The sequence below is a fragment of the Anabrus simplex genome, chromosome 1 (genome assembly GCF_040414725.1).
Source record: "Anabrus simplex isolate iqAnaSimp1 chromosome 1, ASM4041472v1, whole genome shotgun sequence".
NCBI lineage: Eukaryota > Metazoa > Arthropoda > Insecta > Orthoptera > Tettigoniidae > Anabrus > Anabrus simplex.
Window position 1 is genome coordinate 319,375,624 of NC_090265.1, and position 19,072 is coordinate 319,394,695.

The 19,072-nt window shown below is 38.2% G+C and overlaps 1 protein-coding gene across 3 annotated transcripts in view; it reads left to right on the forward strand.

The window, feature by feature from the left end:
* The first annotated feature begins 6,058 nt into the window (after positions 1–6,058).
* Positions 6,059–19,072, forward strand: part of LOC136856747 (fatty acyl-CoA reductase 1) — a 104,631-nt gene continuing 91,617 nt past the window's right edge. Inside the window, exons 1-2 of one of the 3 annotated variants that reach the window (XM_067134834.2) lie at positions 6,059–6,146; positions 12,955–13,179. In XM_067134834.2, the coding sequence (XP_066990935.2) occupies positions 12,964–13,179 (216 nt within the window). In that variant the 5' untranslated portion in view covers positions 6,059–6,146; positions 12,955–12,963. Of the gene's footprint in view, positions 6,147–6,174; positions 6,278–7,843; positions 7,978–12,954; positions 13,180–19,072 lie in introns of those variants that run through there. The other 2 variants (XM_068224952.1, XM_067134835.2) reach the window with 2 other exon arrangements.

Here is a 19,072-nt window from a genome sequence, read left to right on the forward strand (position 1 = left end):
CTTGGAGTCATGTTGAGTGGCTCAGACGGTTGAGGCACTGGCTTTCTGACACCAACTTTGCAGGTTCAATCCTGGCTCAGTCCAGTGGTATTTGAAGGTGCTCAAATATGTCAACCTTGTGTTGGTAGGTAAACTGGCACATAAAAGAACTCCTACGAGATTAAATTCCAGCACCTCGGCATCTGCAAAAACCCTACAAGTAGTTAGTGGATGTAAAGCCAATAACATTATTATTATTATTATTATTATTATTATTATTATTATTATTATTATTATTATTATTATTATTATTATTATTATTATTATATGGGGAGATGTAAAAAGTCGCAGAACCGTGTTTCACTGGATAACATAGTTTGGAAGTAGCAACAACTTTGCTGAAAAATACAAAAGGCAAAAGCAGTAGGTGTCCAGCAACTGCACATAAACCAGACAATACCCAGCACGTTTGACTTGATAATGGAGAACAGATAAATTGCTTTTGATGAACTAGACAACGTTAAAGATTTGTCACTTGGAACGCAACACTCCATTATACACCAGGATGTGAAGATGAAAAAAGGTCTGCGCTCAATGAGTGCCCCATTATCTCACCATTGTGCAGAAACAGAAGAGTGTGGAGACATGCAAAAAGTTGCTACGGTTGAGCATCTAGTCACAGTTGATGAGTCATAGTTGTGGTATGAGACTCCAGGGAAGAAATGCCAGTCTGTGGAGTGGAAGCACACTGAGAGCCCTGTTCCCAAGAAGTCATGGCCAGTACTATAAGCTTCTGTCAAGTAGTGATGCTAAGATACTCTCAAAGAATGGTTTACTGTGTATTTAGGAAACTGTTGGAACAACAACAAAGGTGCATAGACATTGGCAGACAATACTTCCAGTGTAATCTATATTTATTTCATTTCAAGAAATGGTTACTGTGAAGAAAATAGTGTCAATCATTTTTGAATGTCACAGGTAACATTATAAACAAACCCACAGGCTGTCTAACAAAAGCAGTTTCTTATAAAATATGTTCCTTTATTATTTTCAGTGCACTAATTTTGTTTTATTTCATAAAAAAGTCAATATATAGTTTCTGATATAATTATGTTCCAGTCAAGAAAGTCATGAATAATGGCTGAAAGGATTCATTGTGCCGACCACATGGCACCTCATAATTTGCAGGCCTTCGGGCTGAGCAGCAGTTGCTTGGTAGGCCATGGCCCGTCGGAGCTACTGGACCATGTGGTTTGGTTCTGATATACTGTTACGAATAAAATAGCATCTGTTTCATTTCTCTAATTTATTTAAGGATGACCCAATAAATGCACACACACACACACACACACACACACACACAGTAATCTATTCTGCCATAAATTACCACATTCACTAATTGCTGTCTATTTACAAGTCTCTCTTCTGTACACACACTAGGTAGTCACAGCCAGTTGAAATTACGTGGAGACGGCTATAATCCTTACAAGTCCAGTCATCCCCTGTGTGCAGACTGTTGGGTTTGAACACAGTGCTACTGGCTACACAACACAGAGGACTATTCCTTGGTTTGATTCTAGAGATAGTCCAGTAATTCACACAGTCACATACAGTGAACAACTAAACAGAAACAGCTCAACAGTATTCAACAGTAGGATGATACTCACAACAGCAAATATTAACACTGGTCCAATTACCCTCACACTCATGATAAGTGCCTCAATCACTAACTCCAAACATCCGACATGTCATCAAATTTTTACTTTTATATAGAAACTACAAGAAATCTAAGTCTGAGTAGTTGAATTATGAAATTTTAGTAAAAATGTAATGTGTGGTGAAAGAGGGTTAGTATTCTAGGATTAAAATGAAAGAATTAAATATGGATCATTTTTTCATGAACCACTTGATATGGTGTTACGCTTTGAAATGAAAATTAACTGTTAGGAAACTTATCATATTTGTAAGCCAAATAATTTTCTAAAATAGTTTAATCTCATCATGACATTTAATTGTTTTGGACACTTTTATAAATGCCTTTGCTGGCAGGATGTAGTGTTTACAGTGCACTATGTTTTCTGGTATGGGCTAGAATAAATTTGTTACTTTCATTGAACTGTCTCAATCTCATCCTTGGCTTTGACAATATGAAAGTGATTAAAGTACCAGTATGAGCGATGCTAGTATTACTATTCCTTACGCAGTCAGTCCCTGTTATGAAATGTGCAAAAATATCGCTCATGGGATTGGTTGGTGCATGCATTTCAGTGAGCTTAACAGACTGATATGTAATAGCAACTTCTGGCCCAGTGAGAAAGGCAATGGGAAACTACCTCATTCCTCATTTCCCTAGTGTGCCTCTTAAGTAACACCTAGGCTATCTATGACAGCTGTTGGTGTAGCTGTGGAGAATCAAACCAGCCTTCATTCGGGCTGAATACCCAACACACACTTTTATAACAATTAACAGGTTTCATTCTCAATTTCTTTCAAAAATTAACAGTTTCATTGTATAATTTTCTGGTATTTTAAAACTAGTAGTTGGACCCTGACAAATTGTTTTACCTTGTGTCAGTCAGATTAATTTAAAGGAGTCTAATATCAAAAGTGCCGGCCCCGTGGTGTAGGGGTAGCATGCCTGCCTCTCACCTGGAGGCCCCGGGTTCGATTCCCGGCCAGGTCAGGGATTTTTACCTGAACCTGAGGGCTGGTTCGAGGTCCACTCAGCCTACGTGATTAGAATTGAGGAGCTATCTGACGGTGAGATAGCGGCCCCGGTCTAGAAAGCCAAGAATAACGGCCGAGAGGATTCGTCGTGCTGACCACACGACACCTCGTAATCTGCAGGCCTTCGGGCTGAGCAGCAGTCACTTGGTAGGCCAAGGCCCTTCAAGGGCTGTAGTGCCATGAGGCTTGGCTTGGCTTGGCTAATATCAAAATACGGTATGTTGTCCGTTATGCAGAAAATGTACTGACTATTTTTAGGGCAGGGGGGTGGTAGAATAACACCTACGGTATCACGTGCTTGTCTTAACAGGCAAGTAAAACGGGCCCCATGGGGGCATGTTTTGGTGACCATGGGACCCTTAGATGAGTACTGACATTACTTCCTCTTTTGCCAGACTCCTCACCTTCATCTATCCTATCCAACCTCCCTTGGTCAACTTTCATTCTTTTCCAACCCCAGCTGTATTAGAGCATTCGAGACCTAGGGAGTCTTTCATCTTCATGCCCTTCATAGACTTGTCTTTCTTTGGCCGTTACCTTCATCTTTCGAAGTGTTGGACTCCTTCTATATTGTCCCTCTGATTAATGTTAATAGAGAATGTTTGCCTAATTGTACTTCCTCTTAAAATAATAATCACCACCACCTTTTTAAATTTCAGCTAAATGTACTAAACAGAACTGATATAAAAAGATTTTATATCTTCTGGATTTGAACTCATATTTCAAAACAACATAATGCTGAAGAATTTAGCATGTAATGAAACAAATCTTAGAGAAAGTATCCATACAGTATTTGTATTGTAAAACAGCCTGTAAATGCTGGAGCAGAGAAGACATAAACTCCAAAATGGCCCTTCTTCTTCTTCTTTCCAAATTTGGCCGCCTATGGACCGCATTGAACCTAAGCCTTTCTCTTCTTCTTCTTCTTCTTCTTCTTCTTATTCTTCTCCCAGAACCTATTCATCGTTTCACTTCTAATCTTCCTTTCTTTCTCAGATATGACCAATTTGGATCTACATTTTGATGGGTTCTCCTGGAATATTTTGATGCAGTCCACTCGGCTTCTAAATTCTTCTCTGTTGTGAATGCAAGTCCACTTTCTATTGCACCTCTTTTACCTCTTCTACCTACTTTGCTGAAGCTTTCAGTCCAGTGATGTACTTTAATATTTTCTTAGTTAGCCATTTGTCATCCATTCTTTCTAGATGCCCATAGAATTTTAGCCTTCCCTTTCGCATGGTCACAGTGATTTTTTCAGTGTATTTGTAGAGATCATCATTTTTCTATTCTCCACTCCCCATCAGCATTTTTCTGTGGTCCTAAAATTTTCCTTAAGATTCTCCTCTTCTTTTTCTGAGATCTTGAAGCTCACTCTTTTTATTCATTGTCAGGATCTCCGAAGTGTAGAGACCTTCTGGTTTTTCACTGTGCTGTAGTGTCTGTTTTGCCTTGTAAGATATTGCTCTTTTGTTGTATCTGTTCTGGGTTAACCTGTAAGCTAATTCTAGTTTTCTAATTCTTGCCCTATTCACCTCTTTATCCAACCCATTTGGTTCTATCCATTTCCCTAGATATTTAAATTTCTCAGTTCTTTTTACAGTCCCATGTTTCACTTCTATGTGTCTCTCCCCTTGATGTCCATATACCATGTATTCCATCTTCTCATATGAGATTTTGAGACCCGTTTTCTCAGCGATCTCATGTAGAGTATTCAGCATAATTTGGGCATTTGCTTGGTTGTGAGCCAAGATGGCGAGATCATCTGCAAAATTCCAAACAATTAATTTCTAAGTTCTGTCCTTTTCTCCCTAAATGTATTCCCCTTATTCCTTTCACTTCCGGTTCCAAGGCTTTTTCTGAAGTTCTAATGATTTTTTCTAGAACAATGTTAAAGAGAATTGGTGATAGGCAGTCCCCTTGTCTGACTCCCATTTTTGTTTCAAATGGTTCAGAAATTTCACCGAAGAATTTGACTTTTGAGAAAGTTTCTGTCAGGGTTTGATTTTTTTTATTAACATTGTTGTTTTCCTTTCTGGAAAATGAAATTTATTTATCTGATGCATAGACATATTGAAATGTTGCTTCTAGGGATAGTCTTGAATATGGAATAGTAGAGATAAGACACATTAACAAGACTTAGTTAAGAAAGAAAGAAAGAAAGAAAGAAAGAAAGAAAGAAAATAAGGGCCTTTTAAATGTGGTATTACATAAGAATGTTGAAAGTCAGATGGAAAGATTGGATCTTGGAGGCTCCATCAAACCAATCGAGGTGGTGATAACCCAAAAAACAGCTTAACCTACGGAAAAAAGAACATTACTATTTTCTTTGTATGTTTTCACACTCAGGGTAGTAGTTAATTTTCTTTGGCTCAAGGCATCATTAGTTATACCAAACGTGAATTACCGTAAGTGTATTGTATGCACCAGTGAGAATACCACAAAAAAATATTATTTTTTTACACACATATACAGTATATATGGTACACTCGGTACTCGGTACATAGGACTGATATACATACTCTTCTAGCTTCTGATATCAGCAAACAAGACAGCATCCTTAAAGATTTTCCTCCATGTCTGCTTCTTATTGTTATTCTTCCTGACCTTTTCTCAACTACATGGCATTGACAGTAATGATTTTTACAGACGGATGGATGCCTTTCCCGATGCCAACCCCATGTGGAGGGATGCATTCAATATTATGTGTTTCTGTGGTAGTTTGTAGTATGATGTGTTGTATTCAACTGAAAATGTATGTTAAGACAAGCCCCTGAGTTGAATAAATTAAGCAGACAGGGTTAAAATACATCATCCAGCCAGGATTCAAACCTGTAGCCCTCTAAATCAAAGGCCAGTACATTGGCCATTCAGCCAAGGAACCCCACTAAATAGTACTATCTGACTTACACCAGGAAATTTAAAACATGATTTTTAAAAAAATGCTTTCAGAATGACGTACAACTCAATTCTGATTATTATATTTTAAAGAAAAATCCTAACACATTCTTAAGATATTAATCTGTCCTTTAGCCACTGAAATTAAGTAATTAAACACAGAGCATCATTTTATGAAGAATGGTGAAGGAAAATTAAAACTCTCTTATAGAAATACAAGCTACATAGAGAAAGCTTTGAAAGTGAATAACAGTACAACAGGTCCTCAGCAGTGCTATAGGAAGTAAGGGTCATCATGAGTACAACAGGTCCTCAGCAGTGCTATAGGAAGTAAGGGTCACAACATATAAGAAATTTCCTCTTAAATTACATTATTCATTTTGTTACTCTGCTCCATTGTTCACTAACATTAATATTAATGCTCTTAGTCTTGTGATTCCATTGTCATTGATAATGAGTTTCTATCAAGCATGAGACCAGGGAAATAAGATTTTGAATATACGTCATTGTTCTTTGAAGCAGTCTACAGCCATTCACATAGAGAGGTATGCTCGGATATTATAACATTACTAGCATGTTGCTCTTTGGTATACTAAAAAAATATTTGTCCGATGTAGATGAAATAGTCTTATTGATAAATGAAGAACTGAAATGAATTTGACAAATTATTGAACATGCAAGTATCAGGGTGTGCAATGAGAAATATTAGATTTATAACAGTGCAATAGAAAGTCCATGGTGCATACAACTCACATAGTCCACTAGTTAGTATTCATGGTCTTCTGTAAACATATGGGAGATTTTGCCACATTTTGAGGTAGTTTGTTGACATCAATCCAATGTTCTGATCATCTGGATTTGTCATATTTGACTTATTTGCATGTTTCTATATAATCAAGGAACAAAGTTGTGGTGCTCCTGCTGGCTGAGGAGGAGCACATCTCTAGACATGCTGCTCGTGTAACTCATTAAGTTTATTAAATTAAATTAAATTATCCTTGATATCTTTGCCTAACTCATTAAGTCCGTGCTCCACCCAATGGTTGAGTTATTTCATCTTCTTAATGGCCTATGGATGGTTACTAACTGCTGTATGGCACATACTCAACCCAACAGTTATCTTTTATGCTATCTGATTGGGATTTTCCTTGATAATTGCTTTCATTTGCTTCTGGTTCTCACACAATCCCATTCTTCCATGTTCTTAACTTCCAAGTTTTTAATCACCTCGGCAGAAATTTGTGAACCATGTACTGTGCCATGCATCCGTGGACAATATCCTCACCAACAGTGTGTTGAAGTTATCCTTTGCACTTGATACAATCTAGCTTAACATACACTCATAAAAGTAAAAAGAATTGAAAATCACTTATTATCATCGGTTCAGTTTGATGCCCTAGAGAAACATATCAAATCACTCACCATTAATCTGCTGTTGACCTGGTGGCAGATTCCCTATCAATTGTTTACCTAGTCTTTTCTTAAATGATTTCAGAGGAGTTGGACCTCTGTCAAATATCTCCCAAGGTAAATTGATCCAATCCTAACCTCTTTCTGTAAAGAAGTATTTGCCCCAGTTTGTCCTTGATATTTTGATCTTTCCTGCTTATAAAAACTCCTTTCAAACTTATTCATCTAAAAATGCCATTCCACACCGTTTTTCCACTAAAAGATCGAAACTTTCTACTCTAGCAGTTCATCACCTTACTCCCAACTCCTCCCAGCCCAAAGTTTACAACCTTTTCATAACATTGTCCTTCTATTAGGAAACAACCAGAACAAAATGTGCTGCTTTCCTTTGGACCTTTTCCAGTTCTTAAATTAAGTAACCTTGCTAAAGGTCACATAAACTGGTATCATACCCTATTTGGGCTCTTAGAAGCAAATTATACGCCACATCCTTTACACCCTTACCCCTAAATACCTGCATAACCATGTGAAGAGATCTGTAACTATTTATCTCATTGCTGTGATTTCCTCAATTTTCTTTCCTTATATTAGCACCCAGGTACTGACAGTGATCCCTATGAGGCACTTTCACCCCCTCAACAAATAATTAAAACTGAGGGTAATTTTCCTCTTGGTGAAACATACAACCTGACTTTACATCCCATTTCCTATCATAGTGCTGTGTCTCTCCATCTCACAACTATGTAAAGGTCTCTTTCGCAGATGTTCACAATCGTACAACTTATTTAATACACTATAACATCAACTGCAAAAAGTCTTATCATGATTTCAGTTTGTACCAGGGAATATAATAGACACACGCAAGGGAAAGATATACAAATATGCTTAACAATGACAACTAATATGAATAGATGAAGAACAGGATGTGTAGAAGAATGCTGGACAACCCGGCGAGATCGTAAACAGGTAACGTTTAAATTCTTGAGCTCGAGCAATCATGTTCCTTAAATTATCATTTATTAAACATAGGTTCATTTAGATAACATCCTAACCTTCAAAATGATTTTAGGAAACACATAGCTTAACCATATTAATAGACATTTACACTGTTTGTCAGCACTCAGAAAATGACTTAAAGATGTAATTTATGTTTTTAACCTGAAATCATCATCTTCCTCACTAATACGGTGACCCTTGCGGTCTAGGACTATTAAACAATTAATATTACATTAAGATGCTACATTGAGAAACAACTGAAAGCAACCAAATTGACAGCTGTGCTTGCAGGGACGGAAGGGTTTGTACTCCTGACCTCAGAACCCAAGTGTTGTTCTGCCGACAATTTTAAAGCTGATATCAAAGGAATATACCATTTTAGAACTACTTTTTTTTTTTTTTTTTTTTTTTTTTTTTTTTTTTTTTTTTTTTTGCTAGGGGCTTTACGTCGCACCGACACAGATAGGTCTTATGGCGACAATGGGATGGGAAAGGCCTAGGAGTTGGAAGGAAGCGGCCATGGCCTTAATTAAGGTACAGCCCCAGCATTTGCCTGGTGTGAAAATGGGAAACCACGGAAAACCATTTTCAGGGCTGCCGATAGTGGGATTCGAACCTACTATCTCCCGGATGCAAGCTCACAGCCGCGCGCCTCTACGCGCACGGCCAACTTGCCCGGTCATTTTAGAACTAGGGTAATGAAAAATGAAATAGCATATGGCTTTTAGTGCCAGGAGTGTCCGAGGACAAGCTCGGCTTGCCAGATGCAGGTCTTTTGATTTAACGCCTGTAGGCGACCTGCACATTGTGATGAGGATGAAATGATGATGAAGACGACACATACACCCAGCCCCCATGCCGGCGAAATTAACCGATTATGGTTAAAAATTCCCGACTCTGCTGGGAATCGAACCCGGGACCCCTGTGACCAAAGGCCAGCACGCTAAACTTTTAGCCATGGAGCCGGACAGAACTAGGGTTAAACAGTAACAAATTAGAAAACACAAGTGAGCTAACGGACATCAAGGAGATTCCAAAGGCATGGCCATGCGTACCATGAGGCGGCAGCATATTCAGTAAACTTATTTTGGAATTGAAGATTTCTTGAGTTCAGTAGGCTAGCCCCATTCTACCGAGACAGGCAACAAAGAAAAATACAATGATATGACTCTCATATTACAATTTATATGGTAAAGTTGACTGCTCCCAAATAAAAATGCATCACAGCACTGAAAAGCACTATTTCAACTATATTAAATCACTGAAAATGCAAGACTGCCTCAGACAATTCCTGCAGGAGAAACAAGTTCATTTAAGACATGTCTAGAGGACACGTGCTGCTCCGCAGCATTCATTATAAACTGCCTTGACTTGAAATTGCTCCACGTGCTGTCCGGGTACTATTTGAATGTTTACTTTTAGGATTTGTATTACCTGTTAATTATGTGTGAGTATCTGGGAGATCATGGGTTCAAATCCCACTGTTGGCAGCCCTGAAGATGGTTTTCTGTGGTTTCCCATTTTCACACCAGGCAAATGCTAGGCTGTACCTTAATTAAGGCCATGGCCCCTTCCTTCCCACTCCTAGCCCTTTCCTATCCCATCGTCGCCATAAGACCTGTATGTGTCGGTGCGACGTAAAGCCACTAAGCAAAAAAATATATATATTATGTGTGAAGTATTTTTTTGTAGATTTCTTTATTGTGAGATTGACCGATAATTTACAAACTTAAAAACAAATATTTTACATCACACCGAGTCTTATAGCGATGATGGAATAGGAAAGGGTTAGGAGTGCGAAGAAAGCGACCGTGGCCTTAAATAAGTTACAGCCCAGCATTCCCCTGGTGTGAAAATGGGAATCCATGAAAAACCCTCTGAGCTGCCGACAGTGAGGTTGGAACCCACAATCTTTCGAATGTAAGTTGAAAGCTACGCAGCCACTCGCTTGGTTTTACTAATTATTTAGAAGCTTTACAGTTTTTGTTGTGTGTTTAATTTGAGATTTTATTTTGAGATTACTTTGTTTCATGTGGAACTTTGTACTTGTGGCAGCCCAAATTGCCTGGGAAGTAATTGATCTTTCAAATACTAAAAAGTAAAATTATAACTGTATGCATTTACACATAGTGCTATAGATCTGGAGTATATGGTTCCAACTGCCATTGGAACTGTCACCAATCAGCCTAGAGAATCTGAAAACTATAAATTCAGTACTGATACCTGTCATTTTGGACATTTTCTTTCTCTTCCCTTATGACTTGCGTGCTGATGGAGGCTGAACTTGACTTAAATGTCATTCAGAGTGTCACTACTCATCCCAGCAACCCCCAAAACTAATATAGGTCATTTTCAAATATTTTTACTCCCTCCCTACTCCACCCCTAGGGGTGTTACAAGTATCTTACTCCCACGGCATTTCTCTCCAGATAGTATCAAGTCTTATGTATATAAGTTTGGTTGAAATTGCAGGTTTGTCTATAGTCGCTGTTATCTCTAATCGCTTATCTTCGCCGATATCTTTACGTAAAGATATTGCACCTTAATTGTATGCAATCCACTAAACACAGAATGTATTGCGGGCTAGTGGAGGCCCTCACCTGCAATTACTGGAGTTATTTTTAATGCCTTGATTTTATGATTGCTCAAATCTTACTGAACTTAAGAGACCTATCAATGTCTCATAATTCACCAGCAGGTAATTCCAGAAAGTTTAAAACAAAAATGAAGCAAATTGTTGCAGTAGAATGGATGTACGGATTGGCCGAGATGTTTTTAGTAAATTCTTTTAATATGTAGATAATGAAAATAAAATTTACCTTATCCCCATCAGACTGGAACTCCTGCTTCAGGGCAAGAGCTTGAACGAATCACGTGTGCTCTGAGTGAGAACAAAGATCAGAATATCAGCGCTAACCTCGCATCTTAGGATATCAAGTTAACCCCTAGTTTGCATGTGACACCCTTCCAAAAGAAGGAAACCGATTGACCATTTACATGCAGAATTTTAATGAGCAGCCTTCACATCTTCTTACATGAGGGTGTAATATTACCCACACTCTCTGACGTTCTCCAGAACACCCTAACATTTGCCAGGACATGCAAAACAAGGTTTCATTCTGACGTCATTCACCATTCACACCCTCTTTGACATAAAACAGAACACAGTATGCAAGGGTTCTATCTGGTGCCAGCGAGATGTGAGAATGACATAGTTAGGCCTGCTATAGGGTGTTCCATCATTTCTCACCTCTCTATTTTATTGAGTAGTACAAAAAATTAGTCTTATTTATTGCAATAATGATGATGATGATGATGATGATGATCTGCACAACAATGGTTCCTCCCTTTTCACACACAACCCCAAATATAATTTGATGTGCCTATTATAAACTGGTATATAGTTCATTAAGCACATAATTGATATGTATATATAAGAAAACATAAAACTTCAATAATACTGCCTTATGGAACCCCCCACCCCAAATCACTACAGGATTAAATAATGCTTCACCTGCTCTAATTTTCTGAATTCTATTCTCTAGAAATTTAGTCATCCATTAACCCCCCCCACATGTCACTACAGCCCTTGAAGGGCTTGGCCTACCAAGCAACCGCTGCTCAGCCCGTAGGCCTGCAGATTACGAGGTGTCATGTGGTCTGCACGACAAATCCTCTTGGCCGTTATTCTTGGCTTTCTAGACTGGGGCCGCTATCTCACCGTCAGATAGCTCCTCAATTCTAATCACGTAGGCTGAGTGGACCTTGAACCAGCCCTCAGGTCCAGGTAAAAATCCCTGACCTGGCCAGGAATCGAACCCGCGGCCTCCGGGTAAGAGGCAGGCACGCTACCCCTACACCACTGGGCCAGCACCCATTAAAACACTCTTTCATTTAGTCCGATCTCATTTTCATCAGTAGTCTCCCATGATCTACACTATGAAAAGCCTTGGATAGGTCAGCAGCAATGCAGTCTATTTGACTTGCAAACATGTCTGTTATAATCAGAAAAAATCCTTTTGCATAACCTACATGCAACTCATTTCAAGCTAGCCTGTAATTATTGGCTTTATGTTTATCATCCTTTCCTTTGTACACTGGGGCTGCTATGACAACTCTCCATTCATTTGATATTACTCCTTCATGCAAACTGTAATCAAATAAGTATTTCAGTTATGACACTATATCCCAACACTTAGCCTGTAATATATCCCCAGAAATCTTATCAATCCCAGCTGCCAGCTTTCAACTTTTATAATATTTTTGTAAACGTCTTTATTATCATAGGTATATTCTAGTAATTCACTAGTATTATTTGCCTCATCTGTCAGGTCATTATCCTTATATCCACCTGATTGAATATTTTTGCCTCCTGTAAGTCCTCACATATACACTCCCCTTGTTCATTAATGATCCCTGGAATATCATTCCTGGTTCCTGTTTCTGCCTTAAAGTATCTACACATATACCTCTATTTCTCCCTAAAATTCCTATCTCTCTCTTTCTTAGCATTAATTCCTATGGCTGCCAATTATGTTTGCCATCATGTTATCCTCAGCTGATTTTTTCACTAAATTCAGTTTCCTAGTAAGCTCCTTTGATCTCTCCTTGTTTAACATGTTGATTTAATATGCATTCTTTAGGAGTGGTTGTACATCTGATCATCCTGAATGGTTTGTGATACTGAAGGAGTTCACTTTTGATTTGGATGAAATGAATATTTTGGTGATCTGTGCAGTGACCCTACTTCATTCATTGCTTGTGGTACAAGTTTCGATCATTTCATGAACTCTGATGATGCCTAGAGAACATCCTGTTAGAGAATATCTTATTCAGTATAAAAGGCATCTTTTTACTACTCAAACAGGTTATATTTTAAAGATCCACCAATGTATTTTTTGTCATTGCTATATTACCCTTTATATTAAGCATCCTCTTTATTTCCAGACAACTGTTATGGATTCTACTCGAGACTGGTCCAGTCTGCCATCAGTTCCTGACTTTTTCAGTGGGCAATGTGTGTTTATCACAGGGGCAAGTGGATTTATGGGCAAAGTGCTGGTAGAGAAAATACTCCGCTCCTGTCCTGAAGTAGATACTCTTTACCTGCTCTTACGACCCAAGAAAGGAAAGGAAATACGGGAACGTCTCCATGCCCTAACTGATGTTCCTGTGAGTTTCTTCATTTTCATTTTTCATTTTCACTAGAAGGTTTGAGATAATTAAAATTTGTTGTGAGTCCAGTTATCTTCTTAAGATATGGAAGTTACCACATGCACTTCTAAGAATTACCTTTGAATGAAGAGCACTGCTGCTACTTCTACTACTACTACTACTACTACTACTATAGTCAAGGCAGAAAATCATGCTGCAATATGGTAAGAATCGAAATAACAAACTTACATACATACATACATACATATTCTTTCAATTTCTCAACTTTCTTACATTCTTATAATTAAGAAATCATTACATGAGAGATAAAGGAGAAATTGGTATTGCAATAAATAATAACAAATGAAATTTTTAATAGGCTACAGTAAGTCAATTAAGCCTAGTTTACTAAAGGTTATGCATTTGGTACAAGATGTTCTCTGGCATTTTTTATAAGTAAAGAAAATGAATTTTTTTTCTAGTGGCTTTACGTTGCACCGATACAGATAGGTCTTATGGCAACAATGGGATAGGAAAGGCCTAGGAGTTTGAAGGAAATGGCTGTGGCCTTAATTTACTTAGAGCATTAATACTATAGAGTGCGCTTAGCGCCACCTCGTCCATGTTGCGGCTTGAAGCCAACATCTCGATCAGCTGACTGGGGGGTAGTTCGAAGCAGAGTCCGAGGGGATATAAGGAAATTGTCGGACAGTGACATTCGAAAAGGCGACGAAATCGGAATATGATATGTACCCTGCTTAGCTATTGTGGTTAAGCGTTAATTACAATAAAAACCGTGGACATAAATGCATAATTACGACGAAAATGTTTAAAACCAAAAGAGAGCTACGATAGGATACACCCTCATTATGATCGTTTTTTTTGCAAGTATTACATCCCCGTGAGTAACACTAATTGTTTAATGTTAATTATTTATTATAATGTAAGAGACAAGTAATTTTTTCCAATTATCGCATCATATTGGGATTAATAGCTGAAAGCTAACCTCTGAAAGTTGTCCGTAAGGAAGTGTAGCCTAATTTGAAATATTAATGCGACTGACATCTACAATAAACACTTCATAACTTCCAAAAACAACTTTAAAATACTGTATTTACCGTGCTCGGTATACTTTTGACTGAAATAGGCCTACTTCAAACCAATGCCCAACAACACAAGATGCAAAGAGTGACACATAGCCTACAGGACCATTATGGAAAGAAAATAACACAAGTATCACACTTAAGTGAACCATACACCACCAACAGATGGCAACAAAAATGAACTCTCCAGGGTAAACGATAAACAGGTACCATAACAAGAAATATTCACTTATCATAAGTTATAAAAATTCACAATACAGTAGGGTCAACTGCATATCAATTGGCACTGGTTGTAGTACCTATTTATGCCTATGAAGCAGGGATCTGTTGTAATATGCTGCTTCAACAACAACATAATAATAATAATAATAATAATAATAATAATAATAATAATAATAATAATAATAATAATAATAAAGGGATACATAAAATGCTACACAGGTAAAATTTCACTCCACTGCCACCTACTAAATTAAGCTTAGTTTAAAGCCCAACATAAACTAATGCACATGCCACATTTGAAGTAGGCCTATAAATAGGAGGTCACATCTGAAGAAAAGAAAACATCCTGCAGCATTCAGTAATGTTGTTCCAAAAATACAGAAACAAGACATGCCAATATAAAAGTAATTTAAGAATGAATTTCTATAAAAATCAACCTGACTCATAGACAGAATGATTAGAGGGAATATGCCTAAAAGTAGAACACTAATACAAATCAGTGAAACTAGCATACCACACCAGCATCCTCTTACATTAGCAACTTGAGTCTATATAAATATTCCAGTCATAGGAAGCATAGAAATCCTCATATAGGCCTACACACTCTAACACGTTTATATAACAAATGCAATAATTATATTATAAAGCAGCCTACCTTATATTACTGGTTCCTGAATAGAACAGTCTTTGTGTGAAAGCTTCGTACCCTCACACTGTGAAGTTTTTCTGTTTCAAGCCGTGCTTTATGGTGTAACCTCACTTTAAAGTATTCCATCAAAACTGCTCGCTTCAGCTGATGAATGTGGTTGTCAAGGGGCGGAGAAGCAAATGTATGTTCCTGAACTTCATCAAACACTTCTCTCTTAACATGGTTCAGTACTGCCATTACAAGTACATTTAAAGGGTCCTTCATCCTTGTCATTTTGTGCTGGAATTGTCGCATCATCTTTTCACCTTCCCTGCAGAGGTATATCACATCTACTGATGGGATTGAAAGGCCACCTCTGTTTTTCCTCTTCAGGAGTGCTGAATGTGAAACTGCTGTTTGGAGAACCGCCTTACAAACATCACATTTAACTGCTTTCTGTAATCTTTTCACAACAAAACCTGCTATATATTCCACTACATCCTCAACATACAGTGTCAGGTTGGCTGGGTGTGGAATGTAGTCATGATCATGACTAACAAAAAGTACATCAGTACTGTTGGCAGGCAGATGAATAGGATCACCAGTTATTTGACTGCTGTCTCTACAATTCATAATAACAGTAGGGTCAACTGCAGAGCAATTGGCACTGGTTGTAGTACCTATCTGTATATGGAGCAAAAGTCTTTTATATGCTGCTTCAAACTGCCTAGCTTTGGGGTTGTTGTTATGACCACCATGACTCCTAATGGCACTAAAAAATACTTCCAGATGATCCTGACTAAGTTTGTAGGTGAGCAGAAAATGCATCTTCAGCTGTGGCATGTTCAAAATTGAGTCATACACTCCTAAGACAGACTTTAGACACACAATCAAACCTATGAAACCAGTTTTCCTAGAGCACTTCACTAGACAAACACCACCATCCATCTCTTGCAGTGATTGTATATATTCAATAGCCTCCTGAATGTAGGCCCTCGTACTGTGGATATTCTCTGCTTTCAATGGTTTCTGCCATCCCTTTGAACAAAGATTACGGCTGTTCAAGATATCAAATATATTGTTCATGAGCCTAACAAATTTTACAGTCTCCTCACACCCTTGAAACTGAGGAAGATTTAAGTCTCTGTCACAATATGTCATTGCACTTGCAACACTTTCACTGAATGTTTGTGTGGCGAGCTTTACTTTCATGGGTTCCTTCTCCCAGTGAATGTGCCTTTTGGAAAGTTTTGTTCCTAGATGAAGGCCCTCGATACTCTGAAGTTTCTCTAACTCTTCTAAGTACCTCCAATCTATGACATTATCACCCCTGGCAAAAGTTCTCTTAGCTCCTAAAGTATTCCTCACTAATTTTATAGCATGGCAAGCATCTAGAAGAATAAACACTTTAGAATCATTTGAGGGATTTTCAAACCAGTTCACCATATTATTTTCATCAAAAGAAGCTCCCAAACAACGGGCCATGGATAAATTAGAAGCAGCACCATCAAAAGTAAGTGACACTACAATTACATTTAGGTCATTTAAAAATTTAAGGCACTCAATCACTAGATTTGCTCTCTCCGAGCCACTTAAACCGTTAATCAAAAAATAACCCACTGGAATTTTCCAGTGTCCATTTAGTGAGACCACCATAAACACTAAAGCCTCCTTGGCTTCTGGTAAATCCTGATCCTCGATTTCAGTACCACAATTCACATAACCAAGATATTGTTTTCCATCAAATTCAATGTGCTTCCGGATGCACATTTCATCCATCATCAGTGCACACACTAGGGGCTTTCCACTGATAGCCATCTCCTTCCCTTTTGAAATGAGAGCAGTTGCAGCCTCTGAACTGAATCCTGGCTTACCATCCACCGACTGATACCACTTCCGCAGTGTACTTGGATGGGGCAAACCATGAGGAAATACATCCCTCAAGTAGCTGTATGCACGACTTGAATAGAAATTCAATGTAAGTGCAAAGCAGCGTAGTTCAGGAGGATACTCTGCTCTTGTATCACCATCCTTTGTTCGCATCAGAAGTTGGGCAGCAGCAGGAGAAAGACATTTCTGGAACAATGGAAGTTAAAAGGTGCATTATGCTTTTTCACAAGTTAATTTATGGTATTACATTATTTTTGAAATATTTGTTTAACAGAGATTGTGATACAATAAAAACAAATTACAGACTTCTAAAGGCTCCAAATTTTATGTATGTATGTCTGTCTGTTAGGTCATCAACCCAGAGACTGTTTGGATCCTCAAATAGCACCACCAAAGGCTAGCGGATATAGGGAAACCGAAAAAATATTTAAGCTGTTGTTTTCTTACCTCAAGCGTGCAAGCAGCATCTTCAGTTATCATCATTTTCTCCTTCAGATGGTTTACTAAGGCTTTCCCATTCTGCAACTGATTAATAGCTCGCCGATACTTCTGCCTTTCCAATTTCAGCTTCTTATGGGATTTATGAATAACTTCCCTGGCAACCTGCATGAAGGTCTGGGCTTTCCTTGGTGACTTTACCATTTCCTCAGTGTAATCACCAACATAAGATTTTCTGAACACCTTTGTTTTAGGAAGAGACTCATTCTCCTCTTCCTGAGGAACACTGAAAAAATATGAAAATTATACGGGTCAACAACAAAAATGTATTACCTATGTGTAATATAGTAACCTAATATGCTGCAATAGATGTTGCAGTTGAACAGTATGTTAAATATCTTAAACACAAATATTTCACATAAGGATGACAGGCCACATTCCTGCATAAATCTATGGAAAATAATAAATTTAAAAAAATCTGCTCACACACAACTTGTTGATGCAACAGGATCCACTTGAAGTTTCCTCTTCACAGGAGGTTTTCTCCTCTTCTCAGCTGGTAAAAGGTGGGGTGGAAAATTAAAAATTGTTGGTACTGCATTTGGCTTCAGTTTAACTCCCACACCAAATGCTTCATTATCAAAACATTCCGGTGAAAAATGCTTAGAGCATAATCTTGAATGCTTTCCAGGTATGAAATTCTCTCTTCTTAATGCAACTACCCATTGCTTTTTCCTTGTCTCATCAGCAGGAAAACTGAAATCAATAAAAGCACAGTATTCAAAATTGCTGTAACCGGGAAACTGGAACTGTAACCAATACAATAAACGTACGTATTCTACAGACACCTGACAACAACTGTATGAAACCCCTTACATCATCATCATATTTACGTAAATATTTACTTACCCGTGAAAGGAAATGCCAGATCCTTTTTTGAAGGTCTCCTTGCATCCATACGCTACGCAATAGTGCACCATCGCTTCATTAACAGTAGCTAAAAGTCACTTTTAAGTACGCTGATCACTATTCTCGCCTATAACACAATGTTCAAAACTCTCGCACTACCCACCAGTCAGCTGATTGAGATCTTTGCTTCAAGAATGTGACGTCATCAGCCATCTATTGGATATATGATCGAAGTTAATTTAGGTATAGCCTGGTGTGAAAGTGGGAAACCATGGAAAACCATCTTCAGGGCTACCAACAGTGGGATTCAAACCCACTATCACCCGGATGCAAGCTAACAGCCGCGCGCCTTTAACCGCATGGCCAACTTGCCCGGTAATGAAAAGTCAAAATTGTCGATACCAATATCTAATTTATTTACACTTGTCATCTTTCTCTGCATTGGACTGTGGAACCCATAATTGATTACGAGGACGGTTTGAAAAGTTCTCGGAATCACCGCTAGATGTCAGTGCTAGAGCAACGAGGTTCCCGCACAATAATCACACATACTTTGTGAGTGAATACGTGGTGCATCAGTGCTCTAGCTGCAGGAGTGTGGTAGTGACGACTCTTTGCTGTCGTTCCCGTGTAGTGATTTGTGACAATGGAGAAAACTGAGATTCGAGCAGTGATTAAATACTTTGTAAAGAAAGATATGAAAGCAAAGGAAATTCATGCC